Below are 20496 nucleotides of genomic sequence, written 5' to 3'. Positions count from 1 at the left end.
AAACTCCAAAGGCCACAAGGCAGAGCCCTGGGGATGTAGGGACAACAGGTCCTTCTCTGTTTCAGCACACTTGTTTCCTATCATTGCATTCTTTCTCCTACCTCTCACATGTAAGTTAAAGAAGCTCCCCAAATCTTACTGCAGGAAGGGAGAGGAGAAGGACCCAAGGTGAATTAATATTCACAAGCTAGAGAATCCACTGAGAAAGTCGAGAGAAATCTGAAAATTAGCAAGTCCTCACTTCACGGCTCCCCATCTCGTCCATGTCAAGATCATTCAGCTGGACAAACAGGTCAAAAGCCTAAAAGTTAAGTTTTGATTCTTCTCCTTTCCTCACACCCTTTTATCCTAAGTCCAGTCAGCTCTCCCAAATATAGGCTAAAAGTGACAACTTCTCACTCTCTCGTCTGCCACTCTGTTCCAGTCACCAACGTTGGCCGTGGCCATCAGAGAGGGCAGCCAGGACACCGCCCCCTGACCTCACCTTCCCTCCCTCTCCCTCCTCTCCTCTCCCAGATAGGATACTGGCACACTGCATCCTGCTTCAGTGGTTCCTCCAGGAAACACGTGGGCTAACACAGTCCTCTTCTTCTGCACCAGGAAATGCTGGTCTCCCTGCATCTCCTTACCTTCTCCCCACCCTTCTCCCAAAGAGAATTTTCCACATGACAAACAGTGATCTCTTAAAAACATCAATTAGGTCATCATGTCAAACCCCTCCTTGCCCTCAACTCCAAACCCTGTTATCCTGTTTCATTCTGATTAACCTAAACTTATTCCCTCACTTCACTAAGACCTCTGCTCAGATGCCCTTTCCTTAGAGAAGCCTTCCTTCTAAAAGAGACCCTCACCCACTCTTCACCATAGTCTTTGATCTGCTTTCGTTTTCTTCAGAGCACTTTTCACTGCCTGTTTACTTATATTACCACTTACCTATTTATCATTTGTCTCTCCCACAAGAATGAAAGCTCCATGAGAGCAGGGACCTGTCTACTTTTTCACCTCTATATTCCCACTGTCTAGAATATTGCCTGGCACATAGTAGATGCTCAATACAGAATTGTTGAATGAATGAATCAGATCCCAAAAGGTAGATCTTTTCATGAACAATTACAAAAACAAAGAAATCATTTTTGTCAGACATGATTTTTTTCTCCTCTAGAAATTTCCGATTTTCAAATACCCCCAGACATCAATGTTGAATGAATCCATATCAATTGGCATTTTATTTAACAAATGAATAACAAATTTGGGCTTTGTGGAAGTGGAAGCAGCAGCAGGCAAAGACATTTTGTAATCCCTCAAAGCATGTTATTTTCAACCCCAATTGTTCTTAACATTTTAATCATTAAAATATTGCTTTTCATTGGTCAATAGTAAATGAGCAGAACGTCACTGTATTTTAAAAACACAATAGAAAATCAACCTCTCTCCTCCAGTCTCCCCACACCAGGATACCTGGCGATTTCCCTGGAGAAGAGTGAGCCTCACTGCCTCCTTAATGCTTTAAGATGCTAGGGTTCCTTGAAGGACAAAGGTGGAAACAGCTATTACCAGTGTCAGGATGACTCCATATCTTCTTTAACCTTGCTGTCTATTTCCTTAAGATACCCAGAATATTAGGGATGTGAATTTTTAAGCTATCATAGAGAAGGAAGGTAGGCATAGTGACCACAGAGGTAAAGACCATCTTGGAGTTAATTCTTGGAGATTGCTTTCTCCAGCCTCCTCTTCCTCTTATAAACCCTAAGTCCTATTCACAGCCACTCCAGCATGCCATGCTTTTCACATCTTTACTCTTGAAAGGTGGGGGGAGAGAAGGAGATGCGGGGGAAGGGGGGTGGAAGAGGAGGGGGAAGGAGAAAGAGGAGAAAAAGAAAGAGGAGGAGAGAAGGGAAGAGAAAAAGTAAAAGACAACAGTAAATGAAGGTCCATCCCCGTGGTGCTCTGTGCCTATGCCTTGACCCAGATCCCCAGGTCACCTGATCCTTTCCTCTGCGTCCAACACAGACCATCAATCTATGGCAAATGAGATTCTCTACAGCTTCAGTCTCTTCACCAAACTATTCCCCCACCTTCCGCTAAGCCCTCCTCCAAGGCCCTTACTTCTCCTGCGTATCTTTTCCCAGTAGAGGCTGCTCATTCTCTCAGATTCCAGAATAACAAAGACCTAAAAACACATCCTTGTTGTTTCTTCCAAATCATTGTTTTTCTGCTCTCCCATGAAACCCTCCCTTCTCTGAGGTTCCTGACAACTCTGTAACACTTCCATGAATGACCCACCTCCTAAGCACTGCCTTGCATTTATCAAAAACTTTAGTATTTGACTGTGTCCCCTGACACATCCCAACATCATCTTGGGTCCTGCATCCAGCGCTTTTCTCATTTCTGTCTTGGCCTCAACTCTGGCCTTCTACATCAACCATCAAGCTCAAGACCACATCCTGGACCTCTTCCTCCATTCCAGTCTTAAACCACAACAGCACTGACTGATTTCATTTGTTTATTTACAAACATGTACTGACCACTGCATATGAGCTCCATTCTATGATGGCCACTGGGATTGTAAGTGTGAACAAGACAAACAGTCTCTGTTCTCATAGGGCTACAGTTTAGCAGGAGGAAAGATGATGCAAAGTAATTTTTAAAGGAGTGATAAAGGCTGAGGTAGGGAAGTACAGAGAACCAACTCCAGAAGCATCAGGTGGAGACCTCACTGAGTTCTGAGATTAAGGAAGGAACATCCTCTTTTCCCAGAATTTTCATTCCTTTATTCCCATCTCATCTATTCTCCAACCCATCAAGAGAGGCAGGCCCCCTGACATCCTTATCCTCTCAATTTATTATCCCCTTCCTTCACTTTTTTCTATCTATCCTAGATACATGAAGTTATTTGAAGCTCGTCTTTTACTGATATCCTCAATTTTCTTATAATCTGCTTTACACTTAATATAAGTAAACATTTTCTCATGTCATTAAGTTTTTTTAAAAAGCCATTTTTAAAACCTGTATATGAATCTATCATATAGACAGTGCTTCCCTGAAGTTTCTTTCCTGCCTTCACTTCCATTTCAATACTCTTTTTCTTCTTCCCCAATCACCTGTGCTTTCATCTTATCCTCTACCCATCTCTTATGTATTGGTTTTCCCTGGGTTCTGTCTTCAACCTTGTTATACCCTGCTGGCGTCAACTCTCTGTACACTTTCAGAATTTCCATTCCAGATTTTTCCTGAGCTCCAACATCTTCAGGTGCATCTTAAATCACCACTAACAAGCCCCAAACAGAAGCCACCACCTTTCTTCCTCAGCCATGCCTCTCAGATTCCCTCACTCCTCCCTTCTCTCTCTGCTTCACTCATCCCCCCCATGCTCATTGGTCACTATGACCATAAATTCTATTTCATAAATACATCTCAATCCATCACCTTTCCACAGCCATTGCCAGCACCCTATCTCAGGTCTTCAGCATTTCTTGCGAAAACCCCTAACTGTTCTCTCCCCTTCAGTTCCCCGGCCTCCCCTCCATCCTGCCTGAGTCATTCCATAAGGGAAAGTGATCATGCAACCTGATGCCTCCCGTGGCACTAAGGATAAAACACACATGCCACGTGGACCACACCTGCCTGTTTAGACTCTGGCCCCTTCTTCTCTGTGCAGCACACCCCACACCGCTCACACCAGACACACCAAGAATGCTGAACCATCAGTGGTGCCTCCAAGTTCCACACCTCCGTGCCTTGGTCTCCTCCCATGGACCACTCCATCCGTCCAGCTTCCCCATCCTCAATCCTACGTGTGCTTTATTCCTACACATTCTTTAAGGCTGAGTGCAGACATCCTCTCCAGGAAACCCTCCCTGACCACCCCACCCCAACTCGGTCTCTGTTGGGTCCTTCCTGGGTATTCTTAGGGGTCCCCGGGCCTCCCTCTGGCATTATCCAGCTGTACTATGATGGCCTGGTGATTACTTCGCCCTATTAAGTCGCAAGGCAGGACCATTCTCATACATCTTTGAATCCATAATAGCACCAAGCACACTGCCTGACATAAGTCAAATTCTAGTAAATGCTTTATGAAAGAACTATGGGTGTAACACCTGTTGTTATTTCCTTACTGCCTCCAGCTGGTATAATCAGCATAAAAGTTGTGCATCTGCATTTCATTTTATATCTATGTAGAACTCCTTCTAATTGGGGTGTATGTGAAATGACCCCAAGAACTAGATGAAATCAATCACAAACTTACAAAAGTATAGCACTTCCGATGGAGAGGTTTCATAAACACAGCAGATCACTTGAAAAGGGTTAAAAAGTTGAAGAATTACTTCTGATAAGAATGAGTTTTAATTGAAAGAGTCCAAGCTGGGTGATTTGGCAAAGATACAATCAGATCCTCACAGTGAATTTATTATCAGTCACTTTCTTATCAGCAATTTCATCATCAGGGAGGTGAAACTTGTATGTTTTGTTTGTTGAAGGCAGGCTTTCTCAATATGAAAGAGATTAGAAAATTAATTAAGAATCTAAAGCTGCTTGACAAAGTCTGACCTCTAGTTGACATGACAGTTAGGAGGATGCCGTGGCAAGTCTGTTTAGGGGCTATCAGAAGCCAAATTGTGCGTGATTAGAAAAATCACATAGGGACTTCCCTGGTGGCACAGTGGTTAAGAATCCGCCTGCCAATGCAGGAGACACGGGTTCGAGCCCTGGTCCGGGAGGACCCCACATGCCGCGGAGCAACTAAGCCCGTGCGCCACAACTACGGAGCCTGCGCTCTAGAGCCCGAGAGCCACAACTACTGAGCCCACATGCCACAACTACTGAAGCCCACGGCCTAGAGCCCGTGCTCTGCAACAAGAGAAGCCACAACAATGAGAAGCCTGCGCACCGCAACGAAGAGTAGCCCCTGCTCCCTGCAACCAGAGAAAGCCCGCATGTGGCAACGAAGACCCAACACAGCCATAAATAAATAAATACATTTATTTAAAAAGAAAGAAAAATCACACAGATGAGAGACAGAGGGAAGGAGTCATTAACATATTAAAGACAATTTAGAGAAGACGGAGAACAATTCCCCTTTTGATTTTTTTCTCCTTTACAGAATACCAACATTTTCAGCAAACACTTCATCACACCGAACAAAAACATCAGAATTGCAAATATGTGACGCTGAGAAAAACTATACAGTATTACACAGACAATATCCACATATATACACATGCATATACACACATATATTTGTATATGTAAACTAGGAAAAATAATGTTTCATATTACTGTGAAAATCTAATATTTATTCCTTACCTGAACCTGAGAAATTGTCTAAAGACCCGTCTGCTGTTGTTGAAACTATTTCACTGCTGCTCATTGGCTCTGTTTTAACTACAAAAATAAACAACATATATCATATACCCAATTAATATTTATAAAGGCACAGTAGAGAAGATATAACATTCAAAATAATTATAAGAAAATCATTTAAAAATCAATCTTTTCATATTTGAATATAAATCAGATTAATATTCCTAATAGAGTCTTTTTTAAAGAAATTCCCATGTTAAGTTTTTCTTCCTAAGGAAATGATCTATTGTGGCAAGTTACCTTTTAATAGAAACACTTTAAAAGTAGTTCAATTCACTGTTGTCTTAAATGTTTACTAAATTGCTTACTAAAATAAATAACTTATGTCTCAAAATTTACATAATGTGGATGTGAAATTATTTCCTTGGGTTTGTAGCCATTCGGCCAAATAGAGTCCAAAGGATAGAAGAGAAAGACTTGAAGAAGTGGGAAATAACACCAGCTTTCACGACAGGTGCACGCACACACACACTTTCTCAGTTATCCAGCATGGCTAAAAAACAGAGTGCTCACTTTAATGGAATGTTATTACCGCCCAGCCGTGCCAATTCATCAAGGTCTGATGTACACTTAGTACCAAAACCACGCTAAATATAAATGAAGCAGAAATAAAATTTTCCATTTAAAAATAACAATAGCAGACAGTTTGTGGAAAGCATAACCTTCGGTAAAGTCCCTTGGGTCTGTAAACTAAAAACATTTATCTTTAGGCTATAGGTTCTCCAAAGCAAATCCACTGCACTGATATAGTGAGGGGATTATTGCATCCCTACAGATAAGGCAGAACACCTCAGAACCCTATTTTCCCTAGTTTTAGCTTTTTTAAAATAAAAAAAAAATAGCATCATTGTTTTCCCTAGAAACTACTAGTGAAGTTCTATCATTGGAATTTGCCTAGCCTACTTTGTGGAAATTATACATCCCTACTAACTTGTTTTCAAGAAGAGTGTAATAATATTTTAGAGGCTACTTAAAAATCAATAACATGTTTTCCAAAATGAAGGCCCTAACAAGAGAATATTTGGGGTGGCTTCTCTCACCAAGTAAACACATTCCGGAATGGGAAAGGATGATGGAGAAAATGCAGCTTTTCCTTCTCTCAACACTGCCAATCTCTTATAAACATCAGGCAAAGGACAAATTCACCCTCTTGGGCCTTCAAATCTTTTACTAGTGCATAATGAGTAGTTCTAAAATTCACATTATAAATAGTTGCAGCAGATAGTCAGTTTCAAAAAAAAAAAAAAATTATTTAGACGTCTCTAAACCAAGTTGAAAAATAAAACCAGTGCGTCCAAAGGGAATCACTTCAACTGATTGTTTTAATGTAGACCAAACAATAGTGTAACTGAAGTTTTCACTTTTCCACCAGTTGTTTCAGATTAGAAGTCTTAGTTGATGCTAATAAATTCTGATATAAGCCTGTATTTCCCTCCTCTTTTCACGCCTCCAGGAAACCTAATGATTTTGCTCTTCATAACCATTATATAGCTACAGGTTTAGGAAGGCAGGGACACCACTGCTGGTGCACGGTTTCATACCCAGTTGCCCACATCCTTTTTTTACCTCTTTAAAAAGAACTCATATAACACCCTGTACATAAAAAACAATGGTTCTATTTCACTCTATACTGGACAAATTACCATGGGATCTGAACTCAGTATCAAATACCACACACCCAGAAAAAGATCAGAATTAGGCCCAAGGGGAATGGGTCCTACAAAGTACCTACTATGTGTCAGATTCTTTGTAGACATTTTGATTCATCTCTTTAAACAATTCTACAAGTAGGTCTCGGAACACAACACACAAACTCACTAGTTACGTACTGTCTTCTTGTTTCACAGGCAACAACTGAAATCAGAGGGGTTAGGAAATTGCCCAAAGTCACACAGTAAGTGGTAGAAATGGGATTTCATGCTGGATACTTTTTATTCCAAGTCTTGAAAATTAGCAGTAAGTGGCACTTCCCAATAATTAGAGCTACTCGACAACAGAGTAAGGCACTGCCACACATTGTGGACATAGTGCAAAGCAAAAACCCTGCAGTCCTTGATTTCCTAGAGCGTTAACACTTCCAGGCTAGTGAACTTGCTGGAAGATCTCAAGAAGGTCCACGCCCACCTGTCTGCCTGGGAAAGATGGTGAAGAAATTTACAGTGTGAGATGTTAGCCCAGATGACTTCTAAGTCTTTGCCAAATCTAAGGTCTATGAATCTGCAGACCGGACTATAAAATTCACGAAAGCTTGACTACGCCAAACCACTCCTACTCCTGTACCCCAAGACCTACCCCAGCTACTCTCCATAATTAGCTTAATCAAGTACAGCTTTCACTCCCAAGAGGCGCATTCAATTATACTTGCAATGCCATTAAAACTAGGCAAAAAGAATAGGAAGGAAACGAAGAGGATACTTTTTCTTTTAGGCCCCCAGCCCATTGCTTTTTGCCATTGTTCAAATATACTCATCTATACACTAAAGAATAAAGACTCCCTTTTCCTGATGAACCCAATTTTTTAAAAGGCTCACTGTTGAAGAGAAGAGGCAGTACATAAAGGAACTACCAGGATATTCGTGATTTTATCAGGTACTGTAATTGAATCTGTGATCACCAGCCACCTGATGCTAAAGAGACTGGTGATTTATTGTGATGGAAAATAGTTTCTGAGTGAAAGCCAAACAAACAGAGACCACTGCTGGCTTTGTGGTTGCCAAGCATACACCCACCAGAAAGTTAAAAAGAATAATCTCTGGCCACCAAAACTTTACCCATCCTCACTAGCGCCATGACATTTATAAGTCTGTCACAGGTGATATAATAGAGCACCTTTCTAAAGCTTTGAATTTAAAAACACAACATACTGAATTTTTTTTTAAGTTTGAGAGATTTAAAATGCTGTCATGTCTGAGAACAATGATCCCATCTGAGCTATTTATCTGAAAAGAAAAATCTATGAGTGACCTGTTCTCCTCTAAATAATGGTAGGATTCTTTTATCTCTGCCACACTTTTTCCTTCATTACGTGACTTCAGTCTATCAGAAAACAGCAACTTTTAGTCTCTTTTGCCACCACTCAAGAGTCTCTCTTTTTCCCGCCACTCCAAATTTCCAATCTTCCATCTGATACTTAAGGACCTACTCATCCTTTAAAAATATTCAGAAATCCTCCTTTACCCCTTTAATCTCCCTGATCCCTTCAACAGCTTCACCTGCCCATGCACTTTAGGCCTGAGTTACACTGGGCAACTTGCTACCCTCCAGAAGTGCCACAAACTTCCATCTATCAATTTCTTTGCACTTTGGTTTTGGAGGCAAATAATCCAGCTACCTGCTATAAGACTTTGTAAAAGTTATATGATCTCTTCAACCTTAATTATCTCATATAAAATATTTTAAAAGTAATATCTACAGTGATATATATATATATATATACAGACATATATGTGTGTGTGTGTGTGTGTGTGTGTACACACACACACACACACACACACACATAGTGGAATACTACTCAGCCATAAAACAAATAAAATCTTTCCATTTGTGACGACATGGATAGACCTTGAGGGTATTATGCTAAGTGAAACAAGTCAGAAGAGAAAGATGCCATACGATTTCACTTATATGTGGAATCAACAAAATAAACGAACAAACAAAGCAAAACTCATAAAGAGAACAAACACTCATAGATACAAAGAACAGATTGGTGGTCGCCAGAGGAGTGTTGGGGGTGGGTGAGATGGGTGAAGGGGGTCAAGAAGTACAAACTTCCAGTTATAAAATAAACAAGCCATGGGGATGTAATGTACAGCATGGGGGCTACAGTCAATAATATTGTCCTGCATATTTGAAAGTTGCTAGAAGGGTGCACCTTGAAAGTTCTCATCACAAGCAAAGAAAATACCTATATTATAGAAATGCAATAAGGATCCATAAAAACGTACGAAAAGTACCTGATACAAGTAAGGAACTGAAACTGTATTTATCATCATCATTAGTAGCAGCAGTATTATACCTACCTACCCTGAATGCCTTTCTCCTGGGGAATAGTACCAGGGAGCAATAGGGAATAGAGTTAAAATATATAATAAATAAATGAATGAATGAATAAAGGAAGGAATAAAGAGTTAAACACCAGCTTTGGAATTATCAGTTGAAGTTCAATGTAGCTTTGCTATTAACAGTATGAACCTGGAAAAATTACTCAGCTTCTGTGTGCCTCAGGTTCCTCCTCTATAAGTGGGGATAACATACTCACGAGAAGATTACAAAAGATAAATGCTTACAAATCATTCAGCACTGTGCTAGGTCCAGAGGCCATGTTTTTATAGTTACTCTATCATTAGAGTGTCTTTATTAAAGTAATTATGAGAAATCAAAGTGTTTCTTCTGGGACAGAATCTGTTACAAACTTCACATTAAAGTTAAGCTCACCCTTTGAAAAGTAAATTAGAAGAATCTAAAGCTAAGTGAGTTGTCTAAGATCAACCATTAGGGCAACTGCCTCAGGACAGCCAAAATCAAATCAAGGTAACTTGGAGGTAACTCAAGAGGAAGGACTAAACCATGATTATATTAAGTAAACATATCTGCTAATCCCAGAGTCCTAATTTATCCCTCTCCTCCATCTCCCTTTCCCCTTTGGTAACCATAAGTTTGTTTTCTATGTCTGTGAATCTGCTTTTGTTTTGTAAATAAGTTCATTTGTGTCATATTTTAGATTCCACATGTAAGTGATATCATACGGTATTTGTCTCTTTCTGACTTACTTCACTTAGTATGATAATCTCTAGGTCCATCCATGTTGCTGCAAATTCTTCTGCCCATTTTTTAATTGGGTTGTTTGTTTTTTTGATGTTGAGTTGTATGAGCTGTTTATATATGTTGGATATTAATCCCTTATGGGTCATATCATTTGCAAATATTTTCTCCCATTCAGTAGGTTGTCTTCATTTTGTCAATGGCTTCCTTTGGCGTGCAAAAGCTTTTTAGTTTAATTAGGTACCATTTGTTTATTTTTTTATTTTTATATCTTTATTGGAGTATAATTGCTTTACAATGTTGTGTTAGTTTCTCCTGTACAACAAAGTGAATCAGCTATATGTGTACATATATCCCCATATCCCCTCCCTCTTGAGCCTCCCTCCCACCTTCTCTATCCCACCCCTCTAGATCGTCACAAAGCATCCAGCTGATCTCCCTGTGCTATGCAGCAGCTTCCCACTAGCCATCGATTTTACATTTGGTAGTGTGTATATATCAGTGCTACTCTCTCACTTCATCCCAGCTTCCCCTTCCCCCATTGTGTCCTCAAGTCCATTCTCTACATCTGTGTCTTTATTCCCGCCCTGCTATTAGGTTCATCAGTACTGTTTTTTTGGATTCCATATATGTGCATTAGCATACGGTATTTGTTTTTCTCTTTCTTACTTCACTCTGTATGACAGACTCTAGGTCCATTCACTTCCTACTATATATATAAAATAGATAAACAACAAGGTCCTACTGTATAGCACAAGGTACTATATTCAATATCCTGTAATAAACCATAAGGGAAAAGAATATGACAAAGAATACGTATATATGTATAACTGAATCACTTTTCTGTACAGCAGAAACTAACACAACATAGTAAATCAACTATATTTCAATTTAAAAAAATGGTCAGAAGAACTAGACATTCTTCCAAAGAGGAAATGCAGACGACCAACAAGCACATGAAAACATGCTCAACATCGTTAATCATCAGGGAAATGCAAGTCAAAACCACAATGAGGTATCACCTCACACCTGTCAGAATGGCTATCATCAAAAAGAACACAAATAACAAACGTTGGAGAAGATGTAGAGAAAAGGGAACCCTAGTAGACTGTTGGTGGGAATATAAATTGGTGCAGCCACTGTGGAAAACAGTATGGAGGTTTCTCAAAACACTAAAAATAGAACTACCATATGATCCAGCAATTCCACTCCTGGGTATGTACCCGAAAAAAACGAAAACACTAATTTGAAAAGATCATGCACCCCAATGTTCACAGCAGCATTATTTATAATTGCCAAGATATGGAAGTAACCTAAGAGTCCATCAATGGATGAATGGATAAAGAAGGTGTGAGATATATATATATATATATATATATATATATATATACACACACACACACACACACACACACAATAGAATGTTACCCAGTCATAAAAAAGAATAAAATTTTGCCATTTGCAGCAACATGGATGGACTTGGAGGACATTATGCTAAGTGAAATAAGTTGGAGAAAGACAAATACTATATCACTTATATATGGAATCTAAAAAATACAACAAACTAGTGAATATATCAAAAAAGAAGCAGACTTACAGATATAGAGAACAAACTAGTGGGTACCAGTGTGGGGGGGGGGGGCAGGGGCAATAAAGGAGTGGGTAAGTGGGAGATACAAACAACTGGGTATAAGATAGGCTCAAGGATGTATTGTGCAACATGAGGAATATAGCCAATATTTTGTAATAACTGTAAATGGAAAGTAACCTTTAAAAATTGTATTAAAATTAAAAAAAAAAAAAACATATACCTCAGTCATTACAATCTTTCTGAAGAAACAGGCTAGTGGGAGGATGGTGAACATGGCAATTGTGATAGAGGATTCCAGGAGAAAATGTGGGCATTTCTCTCCAGCACTGCTTAGTGGCCCATGGAAAAGAGAACCCTGTCTTTGTTCACCATAAATTTAACTGGAGACAGAGCTATCAGATCATTGGAGCTTGGGGACTTTAGCTATAAAGATCATCCAACTAACCCATCATACCATGATTCCTTGCTCATCAAGCAACTTCTCATTATAATCTGAATGTTGCGGTCACATAATCTCCAGGAAGATGATAGGCTGATCGGAGGAGATAAGTACCCAGTCCATTTGATTAGTTCTATTTCTCACTATAAATTAAGAGGGCAGTTAAAGCACGTTCTCCCCCAGAGGACAGCTGTGCCTGATGGTCTGGGAGCCGGCCTCTGTGTTAAGAATTTGCCCAGGATTGCAGCAAAGGCACCAGCCTGGGTAAGCCGTAGATCCTCCCCAGGTAGTATCTAAGCTCATCTCATAACTTTTCTTCTAACTGTGACAGTACAGTTTGCCTTTGCTTGGCACATGCTTGGTCTTCCTCTCTATTTTGTTTCCTACTTCAATGCTCCAGGACTTTACAAACTCTGTTCACTATCCCTCTGCTACTCTTTATGATTCCTTTCTCTCTTCTATTTCAATGAGATTTACTTTCATTCCACTTTGGTGATTAAATACCTCAGCTACACCACTTCCTAGGACTGCACTGCCTCTAAATAACACCACCTTTTACCTTTTTCATTTGCTCACTTCTGCTGGACTAGCTCTTAATTCTCCTCAGAATACCCCGTCTTTCTAAACCCCTATCCATTCTCCCACTCCAACCACACCAGCCCAGTCTGGAACCCAGAACTCCCGCCCTAGAATCCCCCGTGTCACCTCATTTTTCCCAAGCATCTTTTTTGCCAAGCTCCATTCTCGGGATTGGCCATCTCTTGCTGTTCACTCTTTGGCTCTGTTCTGGCTGGTTGAGCATAGGAGAGGAGACCACAATTCACCCGCTAACTGAATCCACTGAAATGTATGCTTTCTGTATTCTTTTGAGTCATCCTGTTGCTTGACAATCCCACCTTTCCATTTCTTCTGCCTGAAAGTTTCCATCAAGTCTTTTCTACTTTACTCAAAACCCCAAACTGCACCTTATTCCCCATCCTCTTTAGCACATGTCCTCACCAACTATTTTATAAAGAATGTAGAAGCTGCATTAAATCTTTCAATGATCTTTCTGCAACATTTCCCGTTTTCCCACTGATGAATCTCAATAGAGGTTTTCTTTCCTCTAGCAGGGTTTAAATTTTACACCTTTATTCTTGCGCCACGTCCATACCTTCTTTGCAACAATGCTCCAATATTTGATTGTTTGGTCTCAACACCTTCAATCGTTCCATCTCGAGGGACTACTTCCTTCTACTTCCCCTAATTTTAAAAACAGGCAGCAGCACTATTTACAATAGCCAGGACATGGAAGCAACCTAAATGTCCATCAACAGAGGAATGGATAAAGAAGATGTGGGATATATATACAATGGAATATAACTCAGTCTTAAAAAGGAACAAAATAATGTCATTTGCAGCCACATGGATGGACCTAGAGATTGTCATACTGAGTGAAGTAAGTCAGAAAGAGAAAGACAAATATCATATGATATTGCTTATATGTGGAATCTAAAAAAAGGGTAAAAATGAACTTATTTACAAACCAGAAATTGAGTCACACATGTAGAAAACAAACTTATGGTTACCAGGGGGAAAGAGGGGAGAGGGATAAATTAAGAGATTAAGATTGACATATATATAAAATAGATAACTAATAAGGACCTACTATATAGCACAGGGAACTCTACTCAATATTCTGTAATGACCTATACAGGAAAAGAATCTAAAAAAGAGTGGATATATGTATATGTATAACTGAGTCACTTTGCTGTACACCTGAAACTAACACAACATTGTAAATCAACTATACTCCAATAAAAATTTTTTTTAAAAATCCAATAAATAAATAAGGCAGGTCTGCCCTGATTTTAAAAAAACTTCTCTCAAGCATGATCTACTTCTCTCCCTTCTTTCATCACTAAGTTTTCTGAAAATTTGCCTTCAAATCCTTAATATCTACTCTCTCGTTAATCCTTTGTATCATTCCTTTATAGCTACTATTTTACTAAAAGGATTTTCCTAACTGCCCGATGCAAACTTTTTTCCATCCTGATTTTCCTTAATTCTTCTGTGGCGTGGGTCTTCCTCTGACACTTTTCTCATCATTGACCAACACAACACAGCAGTGTTTCCCTTTTTTAACCTGTATATGTCTTTTTCTCTGGAAAGTCTTCCTTTGCCTACTCTGTGGTTCTATAATTCTACCTCCTCATCTATCTAAATTGTCCCTCACAGTCATGTCTTTCCACAATTTAAAACAAATCTCCTTCATGTAGACAACTCTCAAATCTCTATCCACATGCACAACTTTTTCACGGGGACCAACCCTCACATCCCAATTATGCAAGGCCCTTGCCTGGATCAAGGTCAAATCAACCTGCTCAAATGCAAACTCCTCATCCTAGCCCTTTGTAATGGTCATGCCACCTAGACTGAAAGTTTTCTTTTCACCCTGATTCCTCCCAGCAACTCTTTCCTCACACTCCATTGCCAAGTCTATCATTTCTACCATTCCAAACTTTACAACCATTTCCCCCCCCCCTAATTTCACAGCCACTAACCTAATTACCTTATACCTCTTCTCTTGGAAAAGCTGACCAATTTGCTTTTCAGTCTCTACTCTATTTTGAGCAGAGATACTTATCTTTCCTTAGCCGAGACTCGGCGAGTCACTCCCGGCTCTGAGGTCTAAGAGCAGGCTCTCCATTTTCTCCCAGATTAAGTTACCATTTCCTTTATCATATTCATAAGGCCCTCTATACTCTAAGACCAAGCTTTTTATACATTTATTTTTTCCTTTCCTTGCCTGTTCTTCCATGCACATTTTACATTTGTATAACAAACGGTAACTTACAAGAATATAAGAATATTACAAAATATAAGGTCACATCTAATTGTCCTAACTTTCCTATGTGACACTTATTATCTCCCTTTTACAGGAAAAGAACCACATGTCCATATATACAGTCAACATTTAAACCAAACTGGTCTACTGGATGTGTAATGCTTCCTCAAATCCACAGTATGGCTAGTGCCTTTCCTTCTGACATTAAATGTTCTACAAATTCCCATCAACCAATGTCCCACCTGCTGTGTGAAGTCTTGCCTGACCTACTACTCAGGGGTGATTCTTCTTTTCCTTGAGCTTGTACCTCATTTAGAGCACATATCCTACTCCACCTCATTTTACGTTTCACAGTCTTATCCGTTTGAATGTATTATAAATTTCTTCATGATAGGAACTCCAGCTTTTTATATCTCTGCAGAACATGGCACCATGCTTGACACACAGTTGGAACACAATATTCATTGAAGGAATGGATGAAGGTAAAAATGTACAACTGACTTTAAAAAACAGATTACAACTGACTTCATACCACTAGGCATATTGCATAAGGCAATTAAACACACTGTGTATGATCAAACAGAAGATTACATTTTATTCTTCTCAAATTATCACTCTGTCAATGTATGTGCAGGTTCTTGTAAAGCCTCTCACAGGACACATGCCCCTCATGTTATTTTGAGCAAAGTACTCTTTGGAGAAGATACATTTGCATAAAGGAATATCAATCATTGGAATTTTTGTATGTTTAGAGAGAACCCTTCCTGTATCAGTAAAAAGAGAGGTAAATAAGTCACAAAGATTTAATAATAATTTGTGGGGCATGATCAGCCCAAGACAAATGTTAGATATTACTGTAAGTAAGCCTTAAAAAGCCCTTTAAAGAGATACAATTATGCTGTACAGATGACAAATAACCTATAAGACAAAAGTATAACGATCATAATATTAAGTTATAGTTTGGATTCAATGATAGTATCACTCACAGATCTAATGACTGCTCAAATCATGAGGCCAAAGTGGAAATGTATGTTTTAAAAAAATGTGTCAAATGACTCAAAAAGTGGCATCAAGGGATACCAAACGCACATGTAAAGAGAATAAAATTATTACATGAAATATGAAAGTGCAAGATAGCAATATTCCTAAATTTATATATTTTATATACCTTATTTTAGACATATAATTGAATTAATAAATTAAAGATTACAAGCAGCCATTCAACTCTTTCTTCTTTATCTAAAAGTGTATATATCTACCTTTGGTTAATACCCATTTGGAAAATGAGGTATCATAATCTGGAATATGATTATTATTCCTCTAAAAATTTAAAGTCATCCTCTTTTTCTTAAGAGAGTAGAAAAATATTAACTCTACAAAATAGCAATACAACCTTATGAAAACCAAATCAACATACATAGACTAAACTTGAACTTAAGGGTATACATAGCCAACAGGAAATGTTATTCAGTTTCAAAACTCATTATTCACAGGAAGTATAGCATATTGGAGTAGCGCCGTGCAATGATTTATGTAGCGGTCTGGACTAGTTGACTTTTTTTGGTAAAAGAAATGATACTTGGTAAGTGATGGCTGCTCCATTAAAATGTCTCCTGCGATTTCACTTTCTTTTTTTTTTTTTTTTTTTTTTTGGTAATTCTCATTCTTGCCACACAAGCTCAGGTTTCTAACACACGAAATCTGGGCAGATCAGATGAGCCTCCATTTTGCTGCACATCTCTCCCTCAATCCAAGCTATCCTTGAAATTGCTGCCAGATTCATACCTAAAACACTTGCACCATATCAATCCCTCACTCAAAATATTCAGTGGCTTCTCTACTGGCTCCAGGATAAAGTCCAAATTCCTTAGCCTAGTATTCAGGGTCCTCTACCTCCTAGTTTGGCTCTAGATGATCCTTCCAACCTTATCTACTATCAGTTCCTCTTCAGCTCAACTGGTCTCCTCCCAGTCTCCCAAACGATCCTACCTTTGTTCGTATTGGTCCCTCATTTAGAATGCATTCCATCCCTTCTCAACCTATTCAAATTCTACCCATTTCCCAAACACTCAGCTCAGATTCCATCTCCTTCTTGAAGCCTGGCCAGACCTCAGCAAGCTGAGGAGCTCTTTCCTCTGAACTCTGAGAGCACTTTTGTTTGGATCAGTGGCTTCTAAACTTCTTGAGAAGGAGGCCCTCTTTCTAACACCAAAATATTTCAGAATCCAAATGATAGCCTATTTTTAATCTGTTGATTGAGAAAGTACCTGATGACAAAAACCTACTGTGAATTTTCGGACACGAAAATTTATATTTTCATAAACATAACAGAACGTCCATATGTGAAAAAGAGTTAAAGATGTATGTGACCTATTAATTTCCTCATCCTTCGGACAGAGCTCTTTGCACAGTATTTGCTGACTTTCAGTACTAGCTCTGCAACTCCTGGGGATCTCTAAGCCACAGACTGGAAATCTCTGCCTTCACAATTTAATTGACACAACACGACCTTTCAGTTTTTGCCAAAATTTTTAAAAAGTCTTATCTCCCCCAACCAGACTGTGAGCTTTTAAAGGCAGACGTAGTGTCGTACTTCATTGTATATGTGCTAGAACCTGGCAGAGTGCTTTGTACACAGTGAAAACTAAATAAATGTTTCCTTCCTAGGACACTCTAAGTATCTGAGGTTCACTTTTTTCACCAATATTTTATTACAAAAATTTTCATACATACTGAAAAGTTGAAAGAATTATACAGTGAACAGCCAGAAACCTACCACCAGGATTTCACCATTAACATTTTAATCTATTTACTTTTCCACATCTATTCCTCATAAAACCATCTTATTCTACACGCATTAAAAATAAGCTGCAGACATAATATAGTTCCCCAAAACACTTCAGCGCTCATATCATTAGAATTCATATTTGTTTATGGTCCTTTTAAGTAAAATATATATAATGAAACACACAAATCTTAAATATGCTATTTGATGACGTTTAACAGATACCTACATTTAGATGCCAAAGTGGGATCTAAACATTTTTAGTGTGTTATAAGTACAGAAACATGGCACAACGGTCTGAAAAGGTTGTTCCAATTTTAAGAATTAAGTTAGCAATATAACAGTCTCAATTTATGGCATAGGCAATATTTACATAGAATTTTCATGTGGAACAGTAGTCACTTTAAAAATAGCTTATATATATTGAGCATTTACCACATGCCAGGCATTGTGCTAAGCACTTTACAAGCAATAGCTTATTTGCTTCTCGTGGCAACATCATGAGATATTTATTATAATTGTCACATTTGAAAGATGAGGAAACTGCAGCTTAAAGATGTTTAAAAACTAGCCTAAGGTCACACAATTAGGTTTCAAATTTCTTTGATTACCATACCTTTTATGAAATGACTGAAAAAATCAAACGTTGTCCAATTAGGGTTTTATCATCCTTAATCATTCCTCTGATGGAGATCTGAACAATCAGTGAAGGGCACAGTAATAGGAAAGTCCCAGAAGAGCAGGGCATTGAACAAAAGTGTATCACTGTATGTTGCAAATTAGCGGATGGTAAAATAAACTAGTGTATGAAGATTGGAAGCAGATGAGCTGGCTTGGGTTCATAACCTCAATCATATCAATCTGGAAAAATGGTTTACTTGCCTAAAATGTAATCAACCTACCAAATTTACATCTCAGATCATACCTTTTCCCATTCTTCACCGAATCACAGGAGCACCCAGACCTAAATCCTACCCTCACCGTGTATTAATTGAGAAAGTATTTATTGAGTACCACAGGTACTCGGAGTACCTGCAAAGGCTATTAAGAGATGTGCAGATCTCACAAGGGAAGGAAACATCTTCTCTTTCCATGGAAACACTGCAGTAGCCAGTCCCAGTGGATATGTTTGCTTAAAAATATATAACATGTATTATGCTTTAATAATAGCTGCTATTCTTTGAGCGTGTAGTATGGCAGTGACCGTGCTTAGCATTTTAGGTCTGTCCCTGCCTTTAAAGAACCTTGAGCCTCTACTAGGTGACATATACCCAGTGATAAAGGTGCAACCCCCATTTTACAGTGGGGAAAGCAGAGGCTCAGAGATCATATATGATAATAACAATAACAACAAAAACAGCCAATGGATATTAAGTATTTCCTAGGATTCAGACTGTTGTAAGTGCTTTACCCACTCATTTAACTATCCTCACACCCCTACAGGTCAGTACTATTATTCTCTTCATTTTACAGACCAGGAAGCAGAGATAAAGGGCATCACACTTGCTAACTGGTAAGGGCAGGGCTAGTATGCTGGCTTCCGGGACTACCCCCAACCCCCTGCTCTGGTGTCTCTCAAAACCCACATGTCAGTTACATAGTTAGTAAATAGCTAAACTGACATTTTTAAAGCCCAGGTTAGCCTGATGGCAAAATCCACCCTCTCACGATCATGCAATACTGCTCTGATATATTTTTAATATTATCCATTCTCTGCTTTCCTTAAGGCAAGTATCAGATAGAAGTTTGTGCTGAAAGAAATGAAAATATATAAATAAGTACATGATTTTAGACAAAAATGCCCTCATAACTTCTCACCTGGAGTCTTTTCTCCCCACCTACCACCTGTTGAATAGAGTTTCAAAGTACTACCTCCTAAGTGTATTTCCAAGACACAGACTCTATCACATCACTCTCCTGTTTGCAAGCCTTCAGGTCACCCAGTTCCTTCAGGATTGAATCCAAACTCCTGAACCTGGTACATAAGGCCGTTCATCATCTGTCTGCCATGTCTCTCACCACACACACACACACACACACACACACACACACACAGCCCCCGGGATTAGGGATGGCTTTGCTACAGCTGAATAATCCATGGCCTCCCTTTCTGCCTTTCTGGCTTGGCATCCAGTGGTTTTCTACCTCTCCTTCAAGATTCAGTTCAAGCGTTACCAGTGTGCAGAAACTATCCCTCGATCACCTCAGTCATGATTAGGCGTCCCTCCTCCTCTGGAGAATACAGCCCTGAGCATCAAGTATGGTGGTCATCTGATTATTGGTCTGCAAATCACAGTAGACCATGAACTTCTCCTTGGCAAGAATGGTATTCGGTAAATTTCTAGACACAATCACTTAATAACTATTCCTTGAATTAACAAGGAAATAGTGGATATATAGTACGATATATATTCTTATATGATATGCATATTCTTTTCACTACAGTGTGTATACATCCTTGCTCCTGCAATTTTTCCCCACCTTAAAAATGTTGACCTCCAATCATGACTCCTTACCATCTATGTAAGGATACTAAACCTAAGTGTGCTAACTGCTTGATCTTTTTATCATTCAGCTGTTTCTTGGACTATGTGAAAGTTAATTCATCGTTGCTAAATAATACTGAGTCCAAGTTGAAGTTTCCATTTATGAAACAGTTAATTAGTACATATCAAATGCAAGTCAGTTACTATGGAGCAAATTCAAACTCAGCAGCAATGTTGACTGCGGAT

The 20496-nt window shown here is 39.0% G+C and overlaps 1 protein-coding gene across 5 annotated transcripts in view; it reads right to left on the bottom strand.

Annotated features, from left to right (window-relative positions):
- EYA1 (EYA transcriptional coactivator and phosphatase 1) overlaps nucleotides 1-20496 on the bottom strand; it is a 325108-nt gene that overhangs the window by 122944 nt on the left and 181668 nt on the right. For all 5 annotated transcript variants that reach the window (XM_059902377.1, XM_059902373.1, XM_059902374.1 and 2 more), the window contains one exon: nucleotides 5305-5382. In XM_059902377.1, coding sequence (XP_059758360.1) covers nucleotides 5305-5368 — 64 coding nt within the window. In that variant the 5' untranslated portion in view covers nucleotides 5369-5382. The remainder of the gene's footprint in view (nucleotides 1-5304; nucleotides 5383-20496) is intronic.

The sequence above is a fragment of the Balaenoptera ricei genome, chromosome 17 (assembly GCF_028023285.1).
Source record: "Balaenoptera ricei isolate mBalRic1 chromosome 17, mBalRic1.hap2, whole genome shotgun sequence".
NCBI classification, from domain to species: Eukaryota; Metazoa; Chordata; class Mammalia; order Artiodactyla; family Balaenopteridae; genus Balaenoptera; species Balaenoptera ricei.
Note: the sequence above shows the minus strand (reverse complement) of the source record. Positions and strands in the feature narration are given on the sequence as shown.